General features: G+C 45.8%; 1 protein-coding gene across 2 annotated transcripts; it reads right to left on the minus strand.

Annotated features, from left to right (window-relative positions):
- On the minus strand, positions 1–15,044 carry RFC5 (replication factor C subunit 5). Of its 2 annotated transcripts, XM_058424904.1 has the most exons (12): positions 14,855–15,022; positions 13,692–13,752; positions 12,612–12,676; positions 11,980–12,116; positions 10,764–10,843; positions 9,381–9,454; positions 6,745–6,904; positions 5,929–6,010; positions 4,741–4,870; positions 3,729–3,806; positions 1,939–1,993; positions 1–581 (listed from the first exon to the last, which is right to left on the minus strand). In XM_058424904.1, coding segments are annotated over exons 2-12 (960 nt in total). In that variant the 5' UTR covers positions 13,694–13,752; positions 14,855–15,022; the 3' UTR covers positions 1–484. The 2 variants fall into 2 exon arrangements, with proteins under 2 accessions (XP_058280887.1, XP_032024455.1); XM_032168564.2 differs by lacking the exon at positions 13,692–13,752 and having other exon boundaries at positions 14,855–15,044.
- Positions 15,045–25,590: the final 10,546 nt, after the last annotated feature.

Below are 25,590 nucleotides of genomic sequence, written 5' to 3' on the forward strand. Positions count from 1 at the left end.
TTCAGCTCATCTTATAAAAGTATAATAGTTTTGGCCAGACATCCGTTAACATCTGTTTAAATTAGATACAGACACAATGCCAAATATTAGAATCATAAACGTAAATTTTAGAGATGATGTTTACCTTGAGTAGGAAGACACTTGGACCAGATTAAATTTGAAAGTCTTCTGTTCCAGAGCAAAATGGGGTAGGCTAATTCCCTGTCATCCAAGCAACTAAAAGGTAAAAACCTTATAACTTTAAAATAAAAAAGGTTATTTTTTCCCCTATAAAAGACAGGCAGTATGAGTTACATCCCTGCTCCAAACAACCACAAAAATGGTACTTTTTAAATGCCTGCCCATCCTCTCCTGGAAGGGAGTTTTTCCAAGATTTGGGGTGACTGGTTCATCCCACAGCCCCAGGCAGCAGTTTATCCTGGAACTGTCCTCTGTTCTCCCGTCACTGCTGAGCCCTGAGAATTGTGAACGGCCCTCGGAGCATCTACGCCTCTGCAACAATCAGGTCTCTGGTGACTTGAAATGCAGCAATGAGGGAGCTCAGCTGGATCTTCTCGTTGGTGCCAACAGAAAGCCTGTACCTAAGAGAAACCAAACACAGGGTAAGAAAAAAGACACCAAACAGCTGCCTTTTCTTAAGGGAATAAGAGATCTAGGGCTGAAAATCTGTTGAAGGAGTGGGGATGGGAATTGATAAAACAAATTTACCCTGGATGGCAATCTTGTATGTGTCCCCCCTAACATTTTCTTCTCTGCCCTACACATTGATTTATAAATGTAATGTTTCAAACTTGTAAGGACAGATTCAATTTTAAAAATTATTAGGTATCAGGCCGGGCACGGTGGTTCACACCTGTAATCCCAGCACTTTTGGAGGCAGGCCAATCGCTTGAGGCCAGCCTGGCCAACATGGTGAAACCCCTGTCTCTACAAAACAAACAAACAAACAAAAAACAAAAATTAGCTGGGCATGGTAGTGCATGCCTATAATCCCAGCTCCTCAGGAGGCTGAGGCAGGTGAATCACTTGAACCTGGGAGGCAGAGGTTGCAGTGAGCCGAGATTGCGTCACTGTACTCCAGCCTGGGCGACAGAGTGAGACTCTGTCTCAAAAAAAGAAAAAAAAGAAATTATTAGGTATCAACAGTGGTGTTCTGAACTTAACTTTGTCCTAACAATACAGATATACAAAATTTATGTAATGAAGGATTATTTCGTTGGCAAAATATGTTAAGAGGGAAACAAAACAGAGATTTCCTTCCTCTTAATTAAGCCATTTCACTGGCAAGTTTGGCTGATATATTGGTGGGTCTGTGGTCTAGTCAGTAAAGCAGGACACTGGAGTTCATCTCGCCACCTTTTAAATGCCCAGCCATTGAGAGCAAAATCGTCATATTCACAATACAATGAGGAGAGGTGACCTAATGTGTGCCTGTGAAAGCCAATGCCACAAATTAGAGTTGGCCTATGCTGACATCTATGTTGAACCCAATGCTCTGTCTACTTAAATGATAGCTGCCAGCTTCACTGGGGGCTAATAACAGTGTTTACGGAACCAGGCAAAGCAGAAAATTGAGTTTGTGTTTACTTTTCCCCCCAATATGCTTTAGTATGCCAAAATGCCTTAATAACAGCTGGGTGGTTGAAGGCCTCCCAAATAAGAGCATTTTCAGAATCAATGTGGGCCGAGCCTGTAAGGTCCAAGGAGAGGCCTTCATCTCAGATATGTAACTGATCTGTACTTGACCTGTGAATTTACCCCCATGTTCTTTAAGCAGCTCACACCCTTCCCCACATTCCATTTAATATCACCAGACTAGATTGTACCGTATGTGAACGATTTAGGAAAAAAAACTGAAACCAAGAAGGTTGAAACAAATAACTCACAACAGGGGAAAAAAGGAGGAAAAGAATTAAAACTGGGACAAGAAGTACTCACTCAATGTCTGCCATTTTGGTCAATAAATGTATTCGAACTGAAGATGGAAAGTCAACTGAGGGAAAAACAAAATCAAACGAGTTAGGTCACTCTCTGCTGTCAAAAAACCCACAGAGGACAAATGAGTTTCAACATCAAATCCTTAACACTGAACTAGTCGTGAGGCCTCAGCCTGCTCACTAGATACCAGACCGCTAAGAAAGTAGAAACAGTGCTGGTTTCATACTTTCTACCCACTCGATTTTGTGCTTTATAGGGTAGTCAAAAAGGAAAATGAGCAGATACCAAAGTGATCCTAAGAGAACCAAAGATCACCCTGCTCTTAGCAGCTGGGTAGCTCTACAAGTTAACTTCAATGCTGAGTTCCCACTTGCTGTTTTTATTTTATATTCTACTTTATTTTGAGACAGGGTCTCGCTCTCTTGCCCAGGCTGGAGTGCCATGGCATGGCGTGATCATGACTCACTGCAGCCTTGACCTCTTGGGCTTGAGGGATCCTCACCTCAGCCTCTTGAGTAACTGGGGCTACAGATGTGCGCCACCTTGCCTGGCTGTTTTGTATTTTTTGTAGAGATGGGGTTTCACCATGTTGCCCAGGCTGGTCTTAAACTCCTGGGCTCAAGTGATCCACCCATTTCGACCTCCCAAAGTGTTGGGATTACAGGCGTCAGCCACCGTACTGATCCTGTCCCCATTTAAAAACCAAGCACAAACAACTGATTTTTTAAAGTTGGTTTATACTCAGCTTCCACAATCAAGGCGCAGAGCTGGGCCTGAGCCAACCATACCTTGGGCAGAAGGCATGGCATGGGCCGGCCAGGAAGAGGCCTGTGAAGGCCTGGGCAGAACCAACATTCATTGACCCAGTTAAGTCTCCATCTGCAGTTGGCCACTGTGGAGGGAAGAGCTTCTCCGAAAGCCTACACAAGTCACCTGGAGAGCTCAGAGAATATGGATGCCTGGTTGCCCTCCGAGAAGCTGACTTAATTTGTCTGGAGCGCCCCTATCTGCTGCCAAGGTTGAGAACCAATTCTGTGTGTAGAAGGTACAGGCAAGTGTGGAACTTAAGATGTTTTCCTTAAGCCTGCTTTGGTTTACATGGTTTACATATGTTCTCTTTCTTTTCTGGGAATATATATCTAGATAGATAGATAGAGACATGTTTTTTTTTTTTTTTTTTTTTTAGAAATGTGAATTAATATATACTACTTACTGCTATAAAATATAAACCCCTAGAGGAAATAAAGTTAGCCTCCAGGAGTTTTCACTTTCCCCAGCAGTTCTGGATATTAAAAGAGGGTTTATGGAACAAAGTTTTGTCTTTTTTTTTTTTTTTTGAGATGAACTCTAGCTCTGTCGCCCAGGCTGGAGTGCAGTGGCAAATGTTGGCTCACTGCAACCTCCACCTCCCAGGTTCAAGTTATTCTCCCACCTCAGCCTCCCAAGTAGCTGGGATTACAGGCATGCGCCACCACGGTGGGCTAATTTTTTGTATTTTTAGTAGAGATGGGGTTTCACCATGTTGCCCAGGCTGGTCTTGAACTCCTGACCTCAGGTGATCTGCCTGCTTCGGCCTCCCAAAGTGCTAGGATTACAGGCTTGAGCCACCGTACCCAGCTCTGGAACAAAATTTTAAACAGTGGCAAGACAGAACTGCTAACAAGAAGGGTCTGATTTACACTTCATTAGTTTCTTTACTTCAAGAATGAAGCCTCCTGTCCTAACCATCCTTAATCCCAAAGCAGGCTACCTTCTCCACAGCTTCTCAGCTGGGGGATAATGTAAGTTACCTCTATGCACAAACAAGTGTATCTCTGTCAGGATATCATGCAGTGCCAACCCCTTCAGAGTTTTCAACTCTGTAATATCTAGAGGAGCAGTTAAGGCAAAGGGAACAAGTTCCAGAACAAACATACTGCAGAGAATTTTGAATCCAAACCCGGGCAAGAGACTTCTTAAAGTAGGGCTTTTAATCCCAACACAACTGTTTCTCTTTCAACTTGAAGCTGTATGTGTTGGACTCCAATTCTTTATTTTTCTTTGTTTCATCTTCAGTAAGGGCTTTCTGAAAGATAGAGTTGTACCTCCTTCTAGTAGAGAGTAAAGCCAACTGCATTTTCTTTTTCTTTCTTTTTTTTTTTTTAAGATGGAGTCTCCCTCTGTCACTGAGGCTGGAGTACAGTGGCATGACCTCGGCTCACTGCAACCTCTGCCTCCCGGGTTCAAGCAGTTCTCATGCCTCAGCCTCCCGAGTAGCTGGAACTACAGGCACCCCCACCACGCCCGGCTAATTTTTGTATTTTTAGGAGGGATGGGGTTTCGCCATGTTGGCCAGGCTGGTTTTGAACTCCTGACCTCAAGTGATCTACCCGACTCAGCCTCCAAAAGTACTGGGAGTACAGGCATGAGCCACCACACCCAGCCCCAAATGCATTTTCAAAAAGGCTTCGTATCACCATTCCTAGCCTTTAATTTTATAGCACAAGAGCTTATCACTATCACTGACCACTTGAAAATTCCTGCATCTTCAATGCCAAGGCCTAAGCTTTTCTCCCATCTGTGAGTGAAGCTGCTTCAAGCCTTACCCTGACTTGAATGAAGGTCAGAGTCCTCCAAGAACAACTCTGGAGTGCTAAAGACAAGTACCCACTCCACCTACAGACATCTCACCCCCACAACAAGCTGACCAGAGTTGCCTGCAGCCAGTCATCCTTTGCCAGCAAGGTGTGGGTGCTGGCTGCAACCTGAACTCCTGGGGCCACCTTCAGGTCTCGGTGGCCAGAAGGTCATGAGAAAGGATACTTCTGTAGGCTGTGGTGAAATCTTGATTCAACATCCAGTCCAGGATGTTGGCAATGTCTGACTTGAGCGGGTGCCCGGTGCAGGTGTAGACAGTCTCCTCTGTCACCTTCCCAAAGGCCATATTGGTGCTCTGTGCAGACAGAGGGGGAAAGGGGAGATCACAGTGGCTGTCACAGCCGCCACCAAGCTGCAGGGAGCCAAGAAGAAATTGCCAAGGCAGCAATGCAGGTGGGCAGCAAAGATCCATGGGCACAAGGCAATGGGAACCCACATATTCAACACCGGGAGAGTCATCTCATCAGAGGATGCCACAGCCTGTTGGCTATTGCAGTGCCAAATCCTTCCCTCCCTTTGCCTTCTTTGCAACAAATGATTCTTTTTGTTTTTAAAACATTTTCTTTTGCTTTCTCTTTGTTTTTCGAGACAGGGTCTTGCTCTGTTGCCCAGGCTGAAGTGCACTGGCATGATCATGGCTCACTGTAGCCTCGACCTCCTAGGCTCGAGTCACCCTCCTGCCTCAGCCTCCTGAGTAGATGGGACTACAGGCGTGCACCACCACACCTGGCTCATGTTTCTTTAGTGGAGACAGAGTCTCACTATGTTGCCCAGGCTGGTCTCCAGCTCCTGGGCTCAGGCAATCCACCTCCCTCGGCATCCCTAAGTGCTGGGATTACAGGTGTGAGCCACCATACCTGGCCTGCAACAAGTGATTTTTTCAATTAATCAAAATACAAAGTGAGGAGGGGGAATCCTGCAGGTTATGAGATCAAGGTCTTACCAGCTGTAGATTTCTAAATTTTCAGATTGATCATGCCTTTGCTTAGGTCTTTCTTAAAAAACTATTACAAAACAATGACTCAGGATTTGCTGGGACCAGGCCGGGCATGGTGGCTCATGCCTGTAATCCCAGCACTTCAGGAAGCCGAGGCAGATGGATCACTTAAGGTCAGGAGTTCGAGACCAGCCTAGCCAACATGGCAAAACCCCATCTCTACTAAAAATACAAAAATTAGTAGGGCGTGGTAGTGGGCACCTGTAATCCCAGCTGCTCAGGAGGCAGGAGATTCGCTCGAACCCAGGAGGCGGAGGTTGCAGTGAGCTGAGATTGCGCTGCTGCACTCTAGCCTGTGTGACAGAGCAAGACTCTGTCTCAAAAAAAAAAAAAAAAAGGATTTGCTGAGACCATACCTGCAAAATGTTCAGAGCCCTGCGCATGTCTCCGCTGGAAAGAGTGACTAGTGCTTTCATTCCATCTTCACTTATATCAACTCTGAAAGAAATAAGCAAAAGGGATTTATGAGGCCCCCTGAGAGCACCAGCATTCACCAAAGGAACAAGATGGCCTGGAATGATTAAGGCTTTAAAGGAATGAAGGAAAGAGAGGAACAGAGTTAATAATCTCCTGATCTATATGATCTAGAATTCACTCTGGTTTTTAGGGACCTGGGCTTCACATTAGAAGTCACAGCCAACCAAAATCGAGAACAGCCTGTATTTAGGAACAAGCATTCTCCCATGGAGCCAGTCGCCTTGAATTCTGCTCTCTGGGGAGGACAGAGGCCTGGCACAAGCCATGATCACACAGCCGAAACTCCTCCTTTACAACAAGCAGCTGCTCAGGTCGGCTACTTGCTTGGCATCTGATTACACAGAATGTGATGTCTTAGAACCTTCCCTTCTAGTCTAAAAAGCTGGAAGCATCTTTGCAGAAGGGACTCAGCAGCCTGCAGTTTCCAATGACAAAGAAGAGTAGGAGGAAATTGGGACAGCTTCCAGGGGAGGAGGATGGAATCAAGAAAAATGAAGTACCAAATGACTTTTATGAGGAATGGCCTTGACACAGCAGAGAAAATGATAGGAGTGAACGGTCCCCGGTGCCTCCCCTGTGCTAGGCACTCTGCAAAATCGTTTTCCAACATCCTCTCCTCTACATACGAACCAGCCAGTCATCCCACAAGCCTGTTTCTACTACACTCCATCCCCAAAGGCCCGCAAAATACTCACTTCTCTTCTTCCACGACATGTTCCAGGCGGGGAACCATGAGTTCAGGAGTCAGGGGACCGAACCGAAACCTTGTGCAGCGGGACTGCAAGGCAGGGATGATCTTTGACAGATAGTTACAGATGAGGCAGAATCTGGTATTTTCTGTGAATTTCTCAATTACTGGTAAGAGAAAATAAAACCACCTCATGTCAAAGTCCATTCTGATTTTTCAGAGAGCCCAGAAAACTTGAATTTTTCTGTGGTCACAAGGGTATAGGAAAAGATTCAAGACTGTAAACAAGTGAGGATGTTGGCCGGGCACAGTGGCTCACGTCTGTAATCCCAGCACTTTGGGAGGCTGAGGCGGGAGGATCACTTGAGGTCAGGAGTTCGAGACCAGCCTGGCCAACATGGCAAAACCTCTACTGAAAATACAAAATTTAGCCAGGTGTGGTGGCACATGCCTGTAATCCCAGCTACTTGGGAGGCTGAGGCAGGAGAATTGCTTGAATCCGGGAGGTGGAGGCTGCAGTGACCCAAAACCATTCCACTGCACTCCAGCGTGGGCAACAGAGTGAGACTCTGTCTCAAAAAGGAAAGAATGTAAACAAGTGAGGATGCAGCCTACGACAAGACAGGGCAGTGCTGGCCTGTTCAGATCAGAGATTAGCCACTCCTCTTTTTTTTTTGAAACAGAGTCTCGCTCTGTCGCCCAGGCTGGAGTGCATGGCACGATCTTGACTCACTGCAACCTCTGCCTCCCGGGTAAAAGCGATTCTCCTGCCTCAGCCTCCCGAGTAGGTGGGACTACAGACACGTGCCACCACGCCCGGCTAATTTTTTATATTTTTAGTAGAGATGGGGTTTCACCATGTTAGCCAGGATAGTCTCGATCTACTGACCTCATGATTCGCCTGCCTTGGCCTCCCAAAGTGCTGGGATTACAGGCATGAGCCACTGTGCCAGGCCAATTTTTGTATTTTTAGTAGAGACGGGGTTTCATCATGTTAGCCAGGCTGTTCTCGAACTCCTGACCTCAAGTGATCTGCCTGCCTCAGCCTCCCAAAGTACTGGGATTACAGGTGTGAGCCACTGCGCCCTACCTAGCCACTCCTCTTTCACAAACTGGTAAACATGCCTCTGTGGGATTTTACAAAATGCTTCCTTTTTACCATTTGCCATGATTCTGGCACTTTTGCCATGTAATCCCATTAAGATTATGAGACCTCTTCTTGTCCTTTTACATAAAATTATATTTGGCAGGTTGATGATTCTTCACCTTCTATGGGCAGGGAGGGGGGTGTCTTTTTGCAGACTTTTCCATGGAGACTGTCTGGAGGCCTTAGAGCACTCAAGGGAGCAATAACCAGAACAAAGAGTTGCTTATGACACCAGTTCCATTCTGTAGGTACCCAGTGTTCTCACATGGGGATCTGCCCAGAATGACAGTCACTCGGCAGAACAAGATGCCGAAGAAAGGCTGCCAAGTTTCTAGGACCAGAAGATACTCTCACTGTCCTCCTCCTCCTCCTCTTCCTCCTCCTCCTCCGCCTCCTCTCCTCCTCCACCTCCCCCTAACCTCCTCCTCTGCCTTCTCCTCCCCCTTCTCCTCCTCACCCCTTCCTCTTTCCCCTCCTCCTCCTCCCCCTTCCCCCGTCCTTCTCTTAAACATGTGCTGCCATCTACTCCCTTCCCACAAACTCCTAAAGATCGTTCTTCTCTCAAAGCTGATTCACTTGGAATCTTAATAAGAGATGACAAGTGTCCTTTAAGAGAAAAGAACTGCACTAGGCCCCTGAAGACAGACAAATCGCAGGGTGCTCTCCCTCCCCCTGCCAAATCATTCACTTGGCAAGCAGTGAAGTAATATCAGCTCTCTGAGCACCTCAACTTCAGATACGCTTTTCCTAGCTATTGTGGTTCAAAGGGTACCATTAGTAGAAAGGAAAGGGTACTATTAGCAGAAAGGACTATCTGATAGTTTAAGGATGAAAGATTTTCCACACCCCATCCCATGGAAAGATATGAATTCCCAACTCTGAAGTTGAACCTAGTGTCAAAGGAGGTTGAACACCAGTGACTGGCCAGACTTAAAAGTCCCCGCAGGGCTTAGCCCTTAGGCTGCTGAAGGGGAAGTTCCCACTACAGAGGTATCTAGCCTGTATCATTAGATGGGAGACACAGAGAAAGGCATAGAGATTTCTCTGGGCCAGAAGATGAAAACTGAAAACAAGCCAAGCCATATCTCACGTCCTAATTCTCCTGTAATCCCAGCACTTTGGGAAGCCGAGGTGGGCAGATCACCCAAGGTCAGGAGGTCGAGACCAGCCTGGCCAACATGGTGAAACCCCATCTCTACTAAAAATATAAAAATCAGCCGGGTGTGGTGGTGCATGCCTGTAATCCCAGCTACTCGAGAGGCTGAGGTCAGAGAATCGCTTGGACCCAGGAGGCAGAGGCTGTAGTGAGCCAAGATCGCACCACTGCACTCCAGCCTGGGCGACAGAGCAAGACTCTGACTCAAAAAAAACCAAAAAAACAAAAAAACAACTCCCCCCCACCAAAAAAAACAATAACAACAGCAACAAACACAAAGTTCCTAATTCTCCTTCCAGTGTGCGCGCCCGCCCAAACACTCCACAGCGCCTCTGCTTACCTCTTCTCAAGGCATTCTGGGCGTCCTGAGTCATGGCATCTGCTTCATCCAAGATCACCAGCTTAAAGCCTTTCCTAGAAAAACAAATGGTGCTGTCTAAAGATTTTTTCAATCTCACCTCAGCATCTGGGCTCAAACCTACATCTTCCCATTGTGCCACTGGGCCCTGTCTCAGAAAGACAATTTCTTCTAGAACTTTGGCCAAGGCAGACATCTTTGGTCACTCAGGGAGGAAATGCCCCATCACTCCTTCAACCCTTGGTGGGAATGGAGGAGACTTCTCTACTTCTGTGCGCTGTGTGCTCTGGCATCTTCACTTTCCTCCACATAGCAGCCTACCATGCTACTGCTTTTCCCATCTCCCTCACTCACGCCTCAGTCTCTCACCCTTTTGCTTTTTTTAAGATGAAGTTTTTGCTCTGTTGCCCAGGCTGGAGTGCAGTGCCGCGATCTTGGCTCACTGCAACCTCTGCCTCCCGGGTTCAAGCGATTCTCCTGCCTCAGCCTCCCGAGTGGCTGGGATTACAGGCACCCACCACCATGCCGAGATAAGTTTTGTATTTTTAGTAGAGACGAGGTTTCACTATGTTGGCCACTCTGGTCTTGAACTCTTGACCTCAGGTGATCCACCTGCCTAGGCCTCCCAAAGTGCTAGGATTACAGGTGTGAGCCACTGCGCCCAGCCCTCACCCTTTTTCTTTTTCTTTTTTTTTTTTTTTAGCCACCATCCTAGTTGTCCTTCCTGATCTCTATTTTTAAATTCAAACTAGCTTATCCAGTCTTAGGGTAATCTAACCAGTTCTCAGGAACTAAAAATGAAGTTAATGCTCCCCTAAAGAACTTGGTAATACAGGCTGGGCTTACATCTGTAATCCCAGCACTTTGGGAGGCTGCAGTGGGCAGATCGCTTGAGCTCAGGAGTTCGAGACCAGCCTAGGCAACATGGCAAAACCTCATCTACTAAAAAATACAAAAATTATTTATTTATTTATTTAGTTGGGCGTGATGGCTCATGATTGTAGTCCCAGCTACTTAGGAGGCTGAGGCTGGAGGATCGCTTGAACCCAGGAGGTGGAGGTTGCAGTGAGCCGAGATCATGCTACTGCACTCCAGCCTGTACGATAGAGGGCGACCCCGTCTCCAAAAAAAAAAAGAAAAAAAAAAAACTTGCTAATACAAGTGTAGATAACATTTTATTTTAACAGTTGCATTATAACGCTTCTTACTACCATCGCTCTCCTTTATCTCTTTTCCATGGTTGCTTTGGACAAAGTCACTTTTTTTTCAACCCATATAAACTGGCTAAGGAGAGGATTAAAAAATTAAGCCATATCATCTTACTAATCAAAATCAAGGGCGTGAAATTACACAAATAATTCTTACTTAAATATTGTCCTTGTGCTAGCAAAGCTCAGGATCGGTCCTCGAACGATGTCTATTCCTCGGTCATCTGAAGCATTCAGCTAAATGTGGAAGACAGAAGCCAAAACAAAAACCATGCTGCTGTGCTATCTGTGACTTCTTGGTGTTAGTGTATTTCCTCATCAGTCCAGCTTAGCAGGCTAGATCTCTGTGTCTAATGATGGCTAAGAGATCATCATAAAATAATCAGTTTTACACAAAACTCACTAAATCAATAAAGATGGCTATATTACCCCCACCCTTTGAGGACAATGACTGACATAAACTGGAGAAATAATTAATTGGTATGGTTACACTGAACAGCACCTCTGGTATGAGCAGAATGATACAAATTTCAGCTACCACAATCCTAAGTTACCAAGTTCTTAATAAACGGAAATAAGGACATTAGTAGCAGCAAAGTTCTGAGACCGGCGTCTAAAAAGTAAGTTAAACTTTTCTTGCAATAGACAATACTCAGATTTTTGAATCTAAGTATATTAGTCAAGGTCCCAGCAATATACAGATGGCATACTCAAATGCAGCAATTTGAAGAGAATTAAACAAGATCTTTTTAAAGGTGTGATATAGGAAAACCATGGGGCTATGCAATACCTGTCACCCTTGAGCCTGAAGGGGTTAGTGAAGGGAGTGGCTGTAGGCACCTGGAGAGGGCTGCAGGAAAAGTACCACCTGTGAGATGTACCCTACAGGTGGGCCATGCTGCCAGCCTGTGTCAGCCGCCAGGGAAGGTCCAGGCATCACTCACTTCCTTCCCCTACCCCTGCCAAGGCCCCTATTGGCCAAACCCAACCAGGAGCCAGAGGGTAAGTGAGCTTATAGTCAGTAGAGCTCAGCCTTCCAGGCAGGAATAGGGTGGAGAAACGTGGAGAATTGATCTAGAGGGGCCATGGCAGACAGGCAGCACCAAGTCACCATAAAGTAAGGTTTAGGGAGAAGTTGGCAACAGCAGAGAAAAAGGTGCCTAACCCTGTAACTGCCCTCTAGCTGACCAACACTAATCCAGACCAAAATGACCATTATAGGAAAAAGGGAATTAAAATATCTTATTTCAAATTTACTTCTTTCCTAACTGTCTATGGGGCAACTTACTTTTAAAGTAAAATAAAACCAGCAGAACTGAAATTAAGAGACTGGAGTCCTAAGTTATTTGTAGAGTAAGAACAATCTTATTTACCTCCAAGACCATGGAACCAAATTCTTTGTCTTTATATAGCTGTTTCGCACAGGCTAGGATGGTAGATGTCTTGCCTGTCCCTGGGGGACCGTAGAGAAGCAAGTGTGGCAGTCGGTCTTCACTGATAAACTTCTGAACTGAGGATCAGGAAGGAAGAAGGGCACCATCAGTCTTTGGGAGCTGCCTCATTCACCCTGGGCCCCTGAGTTGGGCTGAAATCTCTTCAACTCAATTCAATGTCCAAATCAGAGGCAGATGTAAGTTGATGCAGGGGCCTCATCTCTGCTTTCCTGGGGCAATTGGAATTCACTCAAAAGTGCAGCCAGTCAACAAGTATTTACTGAGTGCCTACTGTGTTACAGGCACCTTTCTGGATGCTGGCAACATCTGTGAACTTAAATGATTCTCTGTAATGCTATTTTTACTCCACTGTGTTGCAATTTTATGCTCATGTTTGTGACCTACCCACTAGACTGTAGCGACCTGAAGAAAATGAATGAATGATCTTAAAGCCACATTCTACAAAGCTCAATCAGATTCTTTGGAGTTATTACTTAGGAGAGACAACATCACGAAGAAATTTATACGAGTCCCTCAACCAGGACAAGAGCAACTGACACATGGATACTTACTGGTACTCAGAATGTCCTGATGAGAAATGAGATCATTCAGGGTCTGTGGCCGGTATTTTTCAACCCTGAAATACAATTTAGTATGTATTATGACATATAGAAATGCAAGAATATTTTATGTGCAAAAGAATCCTTGCAGGTCAGGCACAGTGGCTCATGCCTGTAATCCCAGCACTTTGGGAGGCCGAGGTGGGTGGATCATTTGGGGTCAGGAGTTCAAGACCAACCAGCCTGGCCAACATGGCAAAACCCTGTCTCTATGTGTATCTCCTAGGGTCTTTGTAAGGATAGAACAACTAACAGGGCATCTGCTAACCCGATAATATGACATTCAATAAAAAATACCAAAAAATACAAAAATTAGCTGGGCATGGTGGCATTCCCCTGTAGCCCCAGCTACCCCAAAGGCTGGGGTGGGAGAATTGCTTGAACCCGGGAGGCGGAGATTGCAGTGAACCGAGATTGCACCACTGCACTCCAGCACTCCAGCCTGGGAGACAGAGTGAGACCCTGTCTCCAAAAAAAAAAAAAAAAAAAAAAAAAAAGAATCCTTTCATATCCTAATTTAAAAAGGAAGAATAAAAAAGCACTTTAAGTTTGAACACAGACCAGTGGTTCTCAACCACGGGTGATTTTATCCTCCTAGGAACATCTAGTGATATCTGGAAACATATTTAGTTGTCACGGGTGGGCAGAGGGTCCTATAGCACTTAGTGTGTAGTCTCTAGGAATGCTGTTAAACATGTTACAGTGCACAGGACAGCTCCCCTAAACCCACCCAGAGTATCTGGCCCAAAATGTCAATAGTGCTGAGGTTGAAAACTCTGTTCTAATTTCATCTTTCCAGCTGTTTGCCTATAATCTCAACCTGATGGGTACTATTTCAAAGTGCATTTGAAACTGAACTCCTACCCAAATAGCCTTCAACTATTTCTCTTCTGTCCATACAATGGAATATGATTCAGCCATAACAAGAAATGAACTACTGATACAAGCAGCAACACGCATGAACCTTGAAAACATGATGCTGAGTGAAAGTAACCAGACACAAAAGGCCACATAGTGTAGGATTCCACTTACATGAAATGTCCAGAATAGGCAAATCCATAGAGACAGAAAGCAGATTAGTGGTTGCCAGGGGCTAGAGGAAGGGGAGAATGGGGAGTAACTGTCAATGGGTACAGGATTTCCATTTGGGGTGATGAAATTTTAGAACTAGATAGCGGGAAGACTCCACAACAGTACACTGCATTCTGAATGTACCTAATGCCACTGAATTGTACATTTTAAAATGGTTACAGGATGGGCTTGGTAGCTTGCCTCTAAAAGTCCCAGTTCTTTGGAGGCTGAGGCAGGAGAATGGCTTGAACCCCAATGTTTGAGATTACACTGAGCTGTGATCACACCACTGCGCTCCAGCCTGGGCGACAGAGCAAGACCCTGTCTCTAAAAAAATAAATACGTAAATACATAAAATAGTTTACAACTGTCAATCTTCTGGGTTTTTTAAACCATAGTAAAGACAAATTCAACTAGTTACTAGACAATGACAACTTGGAGCTTTTCGAAGCCATGCCAAATTGCTTCAAAGTCTTGGAAGCATTGCTAGAACACAGCTGTTGAAGTAGGATGGTTAAGAGTACAAGCTCTGAATTCGGACTTCCTGGATTCACCTCCAAGCCAATTTTCTAGCTTTGGACCACAGGGAAGTCATTTAACCTTTCTAAAATGCAGTTTCCTCTTGTGTAAAATTTGAAGCGGTGCCTGCGTCCTAAGGTCTTTGTAAGGATCAAACACGTAACAGGGCGTCTGCTAATCTAATAATATGCCATTCAATACAAGTTGACCAGGGAGCGTTATTACTAGTTTAAAATGTGACCAATAGTCACATCGCAGGTTTTGAAGAGTGGGAAGAGGGCATTTTGGCATGGAGGCCATTGCAGGTGTCAGGAGACGCGGGATCGAACCCCTGTGCTGTCACCAGGTGCGAAAGCCTCCTTCTTCTTCGGCAAATGGAGCTGGGGGTGAAACGGTGAGAACTGGCAAAAGTCCTAAACAGAACGGACGAGTCTGGGGAGCTGGGCGATGTCGGGGGAAACCTCTGCAGCTCGGTCCCGGCTGCAGGCCCGGGGACGACGGGAAGAGGTCGGGTTGGGGTCCGGTCACCTGCCACCCCAGCCACCTCGTCCCCGCGCGGCCGCCCGGCCCCCTCTGCCCACCGCCGCCGCTCGGCCTCCTCCTACCAAGGCAGGTTTCTGATCTTGGTCGCCGCGGGCTGCTCCTGCTGCTTGAGCGCTGAGGTCTCCATGGCGGGGAGACGAAGGTGACCAGATCCGCTGAGATCGTCGCGTCACCCAAGCGCCTGCACAGTGACCAGCCACGACCTGACCCTGAGACCCTGGCACTTACAGTTCGCGCGCAAAAGCAACTCTCGCGAGACGCGGCCACCAGTTTCCGACTTCCTTCCTGGGTCCCGCCCCCTCGCGTTGCTAGGGCGCCGGTTGCTAGGTTACCAGGAGGCGCAGGCCGCCAGCCTCCCTCCAAGCTCCGCCCTTCCAGCCTGCTCTGAGCTCTCAGATACCCAGGCGCTTCCAGAGCCCCCTGCAGCCCCAGTCATCATTACATATTAAGATCTCACGGCCAAAGCCAATTCCTGCCATCGCCAAGCTTCAAACACTTACGTTCAAAGGAACAAAAGCTGCCGGGGCTCAAAAAAAAAAATAAATAAATTCTAAGAAAAAAAACAACCCCGAGTGAAACGGCTGGGTCTTGAATATAGATGCCCTTGCGAAAGAAAGCTCGCGATACCTCTCGGCCCCAAAGCTGAGAGGTGAATATTTGGAAATGAAAACAATCCCAAACATAACACAACTGCAACCTATCTCCGGAATCCGTGCCTCTCGCCCAACAAAATTTAGGGAACCAACCTCCAGAAAACGACTCCAGAGAAAAACAAACAGAAACTTCCAGTTGGGTTAATCTGTGTCACTGGAAGGGTCTAGTTCATGAACACAGAGGACAGGGTCCTGAGGAGAATCGATATCAACATTTTAGGTTTTTTTTCTGAGGTGAGGAGAATTCTAGATCACTTTTATTTTCTAATTTTTTGTTGGTCTGTATTTTCTTTTCTTTTTTTTTTTTTGGAGTCTTGCTCTGTCACCCAGGCTGGAGTGCAGTGGCGCTATCTCGGCTCACTGCAACTTCTGCCTCCCGGGTTAAGCGATTCTCTGCCTCAACCTCCAGAGTAGCTGGGATTACAGGTGCGCGCCACCATGCCTGGCTAATTTTTGTATTTTTAGTAGAGACGGGATTTCGCCATGTTGGACAGGCTGGTCTCGAACTCCTGACCTCAAGTGATCCACCCACCTCAGCCTCCCAAAGTGCTGGGATTACAGGCGTGAGCCACTGCGCGTGGCCTGGTCTGTATTTTCCAGCAATGAGCATGCAAAGCATCCATATTGAAGTCTTTTCTTTTTTTTTTCTTTTAACATGATGAGGAAGACAAAAATCCTGGGAGGATTTTTGAGGCTGGCCTGAGGTCAGCAGTGTTCTGATTAGGAGGTAGCAGTACTCTTTGCATCGGATTACATCACTGTCACCTGCTTCAGGAACACAGCAGAGGGACAGTGGCAAGTATGTGATGGCAGTTATGGCTTCACCCTAGCCCCTGCCTGGCGACCCCGAAGAAGGAGATCAGCTAGGGCTTGTGATGTGACAGTGCCCCTACTCTGCTTGCTCCCAGGAAACTTTAACACTGGGGGCTTAGTTCATTAGCATGCCATTTTTACACTTTTCTTTCTTTTAAGATAAAACTGGTTTTATTCATTTTTATCTCCAGGAAGGGAATCATAAATGATTAACAAGTTTTTCTTAAATACTAAGGCTAAAAATCAGCACATGTTTACAATTAATTTGCTGACACATGCTGAGGTGAGATATAGATGCCTCTGAATTAAAGTTATAGAAACACATTAAATATTTGTCATGTATTGCCAAATTCTGGGGTCTTTGAACACTCCTGGGGTTTGGTTTTGTTTCGTTTTTGAGAGAACGCCTCACTCTGTCCCCCAGGCTGGAGTGCAGTGGCACAATCATGGCTCACTACAGTCTCTAACTCCCGGGCTCAAGTGATCTATCTGCCTGTCTTGGGCTCCTAAAGTGCTGGGATTATTGGCATGAGCCACCACACCCAGCCCACTCCTGTTTTTTAAAAGGCATAAAATACAAGTGATGGGTGTATAAAGGAAAACAGCTGATACAATTTTAGAAAACAACTGATAAGATAACTAAGCAAAATTATGAAAGATTACTAAAGAAATAAATGGTGCTATACCCTCCTCACCAACGATCTAATTGTTGAGAGGCAGGCTTCACACTGGGGTAAAATCCTAAAGGGTGGCTCATATGATTTGGCTCTGTTTCTCCACTCAAATCTCATCTTGAATTGTAATCCCCAGGTGTCCAGGGAGAGAGGTGAGTGGATCATGGGAGCGGTTTTCCCCATGCTGTTCTTGTGATAGTGAGTGAGTTCTCACAAGATCTGATGGTTTGATAAAGAGCTCTTCCTACTTTGCCCTTTCTTCTCTCTCCTGCCGCCTTGTGAAGAAGGTGCCTGTTTCCCCTTCGCCTTCCACGGTGATTGCACGTTTCCTGAGGCCTCCCCAGCCATGTAGAACTGTGAGTCAATTAAATCTCTTTTCTTTATATATTACCCAGTCTTGGGTATTTCTTTATAGCAGTGTGAAAATAGACTAATACAGTGGCTTTTGAAACTAAAGGAGAAGTCATCAAGAAAGCATTGCTTTGGCTGTCAGAAGACTGCCTCGAATCAGTTCAACTCTAAAAATCTTTACACAGCCTATGGAGAGAAACCTAAGCAAGTCCCTGAATCCTCAAGTGTTCCAGGAGAATGAAAAGAATTATAAAGGCTAAAGAATTGTTAGAATTAGTGCAGTGAACATGTAGACCAAAGCTTTCCTTCATGCCAGGAAAATGGTGTGTTGGAATGTTTTTGCTTCTCATTAGAAAGGCAATTTAAGTTCAAGGCAAGGGCAAACTTCTGAAGATGGCCACGTGGACTCTGGATCCTTCTCTCTTTGTTCGTGATTTGTTCTCCCTTCAGTGGTTCTGCTCCTTGCCAAGCATTAGGTACCCTTGGGATGGGATGCCACTTTTTCCACTTAGCCTTGGGCAGGTTGCTTCTCTCCTTATCCAATAATATTTACTCAAAGATTGTTGTAAGGATTAAATGAAAGAACAAATCTGCAGCATCCAATACAGTGCCACCCTACTCTTCCCTTCCCTCCTAACACTCTCCACCCAAACTGTTCTGGTTTCAAATTTGTCCTCTGAAACAAAACCCAAAGGATTGGCTAGTGGAACTATGCCATAATCTGCCCTTATTGATGGTTAGAGCCATCCTTACCATCATGGTACAAGCCATTCATGGTAAGAGCCATCCTTCTAAGGACCTTTGCATTAGAGGCACGATGTTGCCACCTCCTTGAGCTGGAAGATTCAAACAAGAACAGAACAACTTATCATAAAACTGTGTGCATCTGCTGTTCCATTAACTTGAAATGTAGAATTCTCCTGTGTTGACATTAGATTATACCTTGCAAAGTCATCTATTGTATGCCTTCCCAGTGGAATGTAAGCTCATTGGAGGAGAACCTTTGACTTACTCACCACTGTACTTCTGGTGCCTGAAACATTACCTGGCTCAAAGGAAGCACTCAATTCATAACTGTTTGATGAATGAATGAATGAAAATGGCTCATATCCATTAGGCAGTTACTATGGCCGAGACACTGTTCTAAGCACTTTACATTTATTATGATCACTCAATTGTTGCAAGAAGCCCAAGTTACTATCATTGGCCCCATTTTGTAGATATGTTAGGTGCCTTGTTTACGTTCTCACTTGTAAGGGGCAGAACTGGATCTTGCTAATATAGTCTGATTCTATATAGCCCATGCTGGAACAACAGCATCAACAGCAGCCCCTGGGAACTTGTTAGACGTTCTAATTATTCTTCCCTCCACCTCAAACCCAAGAAATCTTAAACTGCACAGGTGGGGCCGAGCCATCTGTGTTGTGACAAGCCCTTGAGGGGATTCTGAATCGCTCAGGTTTGAGAGTCGTATCACTACACTACCCTGCTTCTCAGTCCTCAAGCACTCCAGGAATTTGATTTCCTATTTATTTATTTATTTATTTGAGACAGGGATCTCACTCTGTCACCCAGGCTGACCCAGGCTGGAGTACAGTGACACTATCACGGCTCACTGCAACCTCCACCTCTAGGGCTCAAGTGGTCCTCTCGCCTCAGCCGCCCTAGTAGCTGGGACTGCAGGCGCATGCCACAATGCCCGGCTAGTTTTTGTATTTTTTATAGAGACAGGGTTTTGCCATGTTTCCCAGGCTGGTCTTGAACACCTGGGCTCAAAGAATCCACCCACCTTTGCCTCCCAAAGTGGTTCATGCTGGGATTACAAGCATAAACCACTGCGCCCAGCCCCAGGACTTCACTTTCTTTTTTTTTTTTTTTTTTTGAGACGGTGTCTTGCGCTGTCGCCCAGGCTGGAGTGCAGTGGCGCAATCTCGGCTCACTGCAAGCTCCGCCTCCCGGGTTCACACCATTCTCCTGCCTCAGCCTCTCCGAGTAGCTGGGACTACAGGCGCCCGCCACTACGCCCGGCTAATTTTTTTGTATTTTTAGTAGAGACGGGGTTTCACCGTGGTCTCAATCTCCTGACCTCGTGATCCGCCAGCCTCGGCCTCCCAAAGTGCTGGGATTACAAGTGTTACCCACCTCGCCCGGCCCAGGACTTCACTTTCTAAGAAACACAATGGATGCTGTCTAAAAACAAAATTTTATCAAATTGAATTTAATGATCTCATTGTCTGTTATTTTCTGTTTTTGTTTTGTTTTTGTTTTTGTTTTTTTGAGATGGAATTTTGCTCTTGTCGCCCAGGCTGGAGTGCAGTTGGGCGATATTGGCTCACTGCAACTTCTGTCTCCCAGGTTCAAGTGATTCTCTGGCCTCAGCCTCCTGAGTAGCTGGGATTACAGGCGCCTGCCACCATGCCTGGCTAATTTTTTGCATTTTTAGTAGAGAAAGGGTTTCCCCATATTGGGCAGGCTGGTCTCAAACTCCTGACCTCAGGTGATCCGCCCACCTCAGCCTCCCAAAGTGCTGAGATTACAGGCGTGAGCCACCGTGCCCAGCCGTCTTTTATTTTCAGTTCATGAATTGGGCAGCATCCCATCTGTAAAACAGAAAGGTGCTCCAGCGAGCTGAGCAAGGGATGGGTTTTATATGCAGAAGAACTAAAGAAGGCAGAAACACAGGCTAGAAAGTGAACTGATCATTTCAAAGCTACTTTCCTTGTGAGATTAAAGCAGAGGAGACATTGTTATGCTTGTTCAACTTGACTGGGCCCTTTTGGATTGGTTGCTGTAAATCTGGTTTTTTGAATGCTGGCCTTTTTCTTTCTTTCTTTCTTTCTTTTGAGATGGAGTCTCACTTTGTCATCCAGGCTGGAGTGCAGTGGTGCAACCTCGGTTCGCTGCAGCCTCTGCCTTCTGGCTTCAAGCGATTCTCCTGCCTCAGCCTCCTTAGCAGTTGGGATTACAGGTGCCTGCCACCTCACCCAGCTAATTTTTGTATTTTAGTAGAGTTGGTGTTTTACCATGTTGGCCACAATGGTCTTGAACTCCTGTGGTTCACCTGCCTTGGCCTTAAGTGGTCCACCTGCCTTGGCCTCCCAAAGTGCTGGGATTACAGGCATAAGCCACTGTACCCAGTTGAAAACTGGCCCATTTTAAAGTTCCATTTGATTGCATAGCAGTTAGCGTAGGTGACTCCATTTTGGTTTGGTCTGGTCTATCAAGGCCTAGTGCAGGAATTTAGTCCAAACAATGCCTCTCATAAGTTTTATTTAATTTTTAATTTTAATTTTCTGAAAACATGTCAGGTTCATACCATAAATTTCATTTAACAGTACTCACATGTATATTCTGGAAAAACAAAGCTGTTCTAGTAATATTATGATTTAAAAAAATTTTTCGTGTGGAGGTGGAGTCTCACTGCATTGCCAGGACTGCTCTCAAATGCCTGCCCTCAAGGGATCCTCCTGCTTTGGCCTCCCCAAGTGCTGAGATTAAAAGCATGAGCCACGGTGCCTAGCCAAGTTTTCCTACTAAATGTCTTTGCGTGTGTGGTTTTGCTTATTTCTGTTTTTGCTGTTAATTAAAGATATAGCCCTTTGAGCAAGTTATTTAACTTGTCTTTGGACCTCAGTATTCACATCTGTAAAATGGGTAGGGACTGGACTAGATCAGTGACTTTTAGCCCGGGCTGACACTAAAGGCACCTGGAGATCTTTAAAAAAAAAATTCCATTATCAGAAGTTCAGCAAGACCAATTAAACTTGGCCTCTGGAAGTGGGACCCTCTATTGACATTTTATTTTATTTATTTATTTATTTATTTATTTATTTTTAATTTATTTTTTGGAGGTGGAGTCTTGCTCTGTCACCCAGGCTGGAGTGTAGTGGAGTGATCTCGGCTCACTGCAACCTAAGCCCCTCAGGTTCAAGCGATTCTCCTGCCTCAGCCTCCCGAATACCTGGGATTCTAGGCGCCGGCCACCACACATGGCTAATTTTTTTGTATTTTTAGTAGAGATGGGGCTTCACCATGTTGGCCAGGCTGGTCTTGAACTCCTGACCTCAGGTGATCTGCCCGCCTCGGCTTCCCAAAGTGCTGGGATTGCAAGAGTGAGCCACTTCGTCCAGCCTCCACTGGCATTTTATTTTATTTTTATTTTTTATTTTTGAGACAGAGTTTTTGCTCTTGTTGCCCAGGCTGGAGTGCAATGGCACAATCTCGGCTCACCGCAACCTCCACCTCCTAGATTCAAGCTATTCTCCTGCCTCAGCCTCCCGAGTAGCTGGGATTACAGGCATGCACCACCACGCCCGGCTAATTGTGTATTTTTAGTAGAGACAGGGTTTCTCCATGTTGGTCAGGCTGGTCTCGCGCTCCTGACCTCAGGTGATCCACCTGCCTCGGCCTCCCAAAGTGCTGGGATTACAGGCGCGAGCCACCGCACCTGGCCTGGCATTTTAAAGAGGCTTCTCAGGTGATTATAATATTCAGCCAAAGTCGAACTACTGTGCTAAATAAAGCCAATCACAGCCATCCTGGACCTCTTGCTCGTGATTGGCTTAAGAGATGTGCATGTGACCCAGTTCTGCCCAATTCTGATGTAAGATGAAATGATGGGAGGGGCTTTTGGGAAGCATTTTCTCATTACTTTGCTGATTCTTGCACTAGGTGGTCTTTACTTTCTCTCTAAGTACCAAATGCTTTCACTGTAAAGACAAAGAGAGAAAGACTGGAGTGGCAAACTCACATGTCTCTAAGTAGCCTGGAAGTTAATCTATAAAGGACTCTAGAGGGTTGTGTGGAAACTATGCTGTGCCTCAAGGGGGTTGAAGTTTTTTTGTTTTTGTTTTTGTTTTTTGAGACGGAGTCTTGCTCTGTCGCCCAGGCTAGAGTGCAGTGGCGTGATCTCGGCTCACTGCAAGCTCCACCTCCTGGGTTCATGCCATTCTCCTGTCTCAGCCTCCCGAGTAGCTGGGACTACAGGCGTCCGCCACCATGCCCGGCTAATTTTTTTGTATTTTTAGTAGAGACAGGGTTTCACCGTGTTAGCCAGGATGGTCTCGATCTCCTGACCTCGTGATCCACCCGCCTCGGCCTCCCAAAGTGTTGGGATTACAGGCATGAGCCACCGCACCCGGCCAAGGGCTGAAGTTTTAAATATAAGATTTAAGCAGAAGGGGAATGTAATAATGAAATATTGGATGGCTCGTATAAGCACTTTTTTTGAGACGGAGTCTCACTCTGTCACCCAGGCTGGAGTGCAGTGGCGCAATCTCAGCTCACTGCAACCTCCGCCTCCCAGGTTCAAGCAATTCTCCTTCCTCAGCTTCCTGGGTAGCTGGGACTACAGACGCCTGCCACCACGCCCAGCTAATTCTTATTTTTATTTTTATTTTTTATTTATTTGTATTTTTAGTAGTGACGGGGTTTCGTCACATTGGCCAGGCTGGTCTTCAACTCCTGACTTCAGACGATCCGCCCACCTTGGCCTCACAAAGTGCTGGAATTACATGCATGAGCCACTGCACCCGGCCATATAATCACTATTATACGAGGCTGGAGTACTGAGCTTGGAAAATGGGGCAGACAGGCTGTGCAACTGAAACGATGATCAAAATTACTCCACCAAATCAAGCCAGTTAAGAAACTGTTGCTGCTGCCAACCATGGAATACCACTGCCCCTACCGCCCTCACTGTTCCTAGAAACTGGATTTTGCTTTCACCATCCACTGCCAGAAATAATTCACCAGTTCTTTCTTGTCCTGGATTCTTCCTAAAATTAGCACCCCATTTATAAGCCTGGGAGACACGCTTAATTGGCCAAGCCTGGTGCATGCTGGTAAGTATCGGGTATATTGCTCCAACAGTGGGAAATGACATCTACCTCCCACCAAGACTTGTGAATTGGAGACATCCTTGAATAAAGGAGAGGGGTTCAAAAGCTGGTGACTGAAGGTATCACAGGTGTTTATCACACCAGTATTCCGCCATGAGGGATTATAGTCAAATGTTGCCAGTTCTTCGGATTTTTCAAGCAAAATCAGAAATTTGGGTTTTATCTTATTTTATTTTTGAGACAGGGTTGTGCTCTACTGCCCAGGCTGGTCTCGAACTCCTGGGCTTGAGCAATCCTCCTGCCTCGGACTCCCAAAGTGCTGGGATTACAGGCATGAGCCACCTCACCAAGCCTATTTATTATTCTAGAGACAGGGTCTCTGTGGCCCAGGCTGGAGTGGGGTGATGGAATCCTAGCTCACTGAAGCCTTGAACTCCTGGGCTCAAGCAATCCTCCCCCGTCAGCCTCCTGAGTGGCTGGGACTATAGGCATGCACCATCACACCCTGCTAATTAAAAAACTTTTTTTGGTGGAGATGGGGTCTCGCTATGTTTCCCAGGCTGGTGTTGAACCCCTGAGCCCAAGTAATCTGCCTGCTTTGGCCTCTCAAAGCATTGTGACAACAGGTGTGAGCCATGGTGCCTGGGTGAAATTTGGATTTTATATGAAATCTTTGTATATTAAATATTGGTAACTAATTAAAAACTGCTGGCCAGGCACAAACACTATATGGATCACTTTGTGACTTCCAGTTTGTCAAGGACAGATGATCAGGCAAAGATGTAGTCATTTCTTTTTACTTTCCCCTTCTGCCTGTGGTTTAGCCCTTCTGGGGCATTACTGGCAAGTAAAGGTGATATCTCTGTGTGAATTGTAACATTAATGAGCACAAGTACAAACTTTTCTTATATAATCACCATCCGATTTGGAAACAGTTTAATAAAACATCAAGTTCTGGAGATGGCAGGATCATACATTATGAGCAAAGTTACCAACACAAGGCATTTGCTCTTAATATTGGATTAGAGAAAGGGAGTCCGGGATTTCACTACTCTCAGCTTTGGAAGAAACTTGAGTTTGGACAAAGCACTTACTGCCTTTGTTTATTTTATTTATTTAGTTTTTTTTTTGAGATAGAGTCTTGCTCTGTCACCCAGGCTGGAGTGCAGTGGCGTGATCTTGGCTCCCTGCAACCTCTGCCTCCCAGGTTCAAGCAATTCTCCTGCCTCAGCCTCCCGAGTAGTTGGAATTACAGGTGCCCACCACCACACCTGGCTAATTTTTGTATTTTTAGTAGAGATGGGGTTTCACCATGTTGGCCAGGCTGGTCTGGAACTCCTGACCTTGAGTGATCTGCCTGCCTTGGCTTCCTAAAGTGCTGGGATTACAGCCACCGTGCCTGGCCGCTTTTGTTTATTTTTAAGACTTCTTATGAGAATGGGATTCAAGGCTATCTTTGGAAGATGCTGGCAGAAGAAAATCAAACTGGGTCTTTCTCCTGAATGTGTTTATACAGGTGAAATCATGTTTAAATAAACAGGGAGGACTTGAAGGAGAAAAACATGTCAAAGGGCAGTTTGAAGAGTGTGTATAATGGGAACACATTTTGCCGATGGCCACGGCAAAATCCTAGACTGACTGATCAGGACTCAAAGACCTGAGGCGTTCCTTCACCCAACTACTTTCTCTTGTCAGAAACTTTCTCTTGTTCATCATCCTCTAACGTGTGTTGATTAAGTAACTAATAGATGGTTATTTACCGTGTCCTGAATCTGATTCTAATTTTCAGATAGGAAGGGTTAACTCATATGAATTTGCTCCACATACTGGGGCTCAAGAAAATTCACATTTCATTGTTTTTCTCAGTTAAATATATCCGGCTTAATGTCCTTCACTGTTGCCCTCTCAAGCTAAGGTATTTTGGAAATTGATTCTGTTGGGAATGAAGGGTTGGGTTTCTTCCCTTCCCTGGGGCCATTCAAGGTGCCTAGGAGGTTGTGGAAATAGGCCAGAAAATTTGGAGAAAGGCTTTTGGTCTTCAATTCTTTTATTATTATTATTATTTTTAAATTTTAGTGATAGCATCTCACTCTGTTGCCCAGGATAGAATGCAATGGTGCAATCACAGCTCACTGCAGCCTCAACCTCCTGGGCTCAAGTGATCCTCCTGCCTCAGCCTCTGACGTAGCTGAGACTACAGGCATGTGCCACCACACCTGGCTAATTTTTAAATTTTTTGTAGAGATGGGGTCTCACTATGTTGTCAAGGCTGGTCTTGAACTCCTGGGCTCAAGTGATCCTCTTGCCTTGACCTCCTAAAGTGCTGGGATGACACGTGTGAGCCACTGTGCCCAGCTGTCTTTGATTTATTTATTTCGATTCAGGGTCTCGCTCTGTCACTCAGGCTGGAGTGCAGTGGCCTGATCACAGCTCCCTGTAGCCTCAACCTCCTTGGGCTCAGGTGATC

This window comes from Hylobates moloch, unplaced genomic scaffold, assembly GCF_009828535.3.
Source record: "Hylobates moloch isolate HMO894 unplaced genomic scaffold, HMol_V3 SCAFFOLD_12, whole genome shotgun sequence".
Classification (NCBI taxonomy): domain Eukaryota; kingdom Metazoa; phylum Chordata; class Mammalia; order Primates; family Hylobatidae; genus Hylobates; species Hylobates moloch.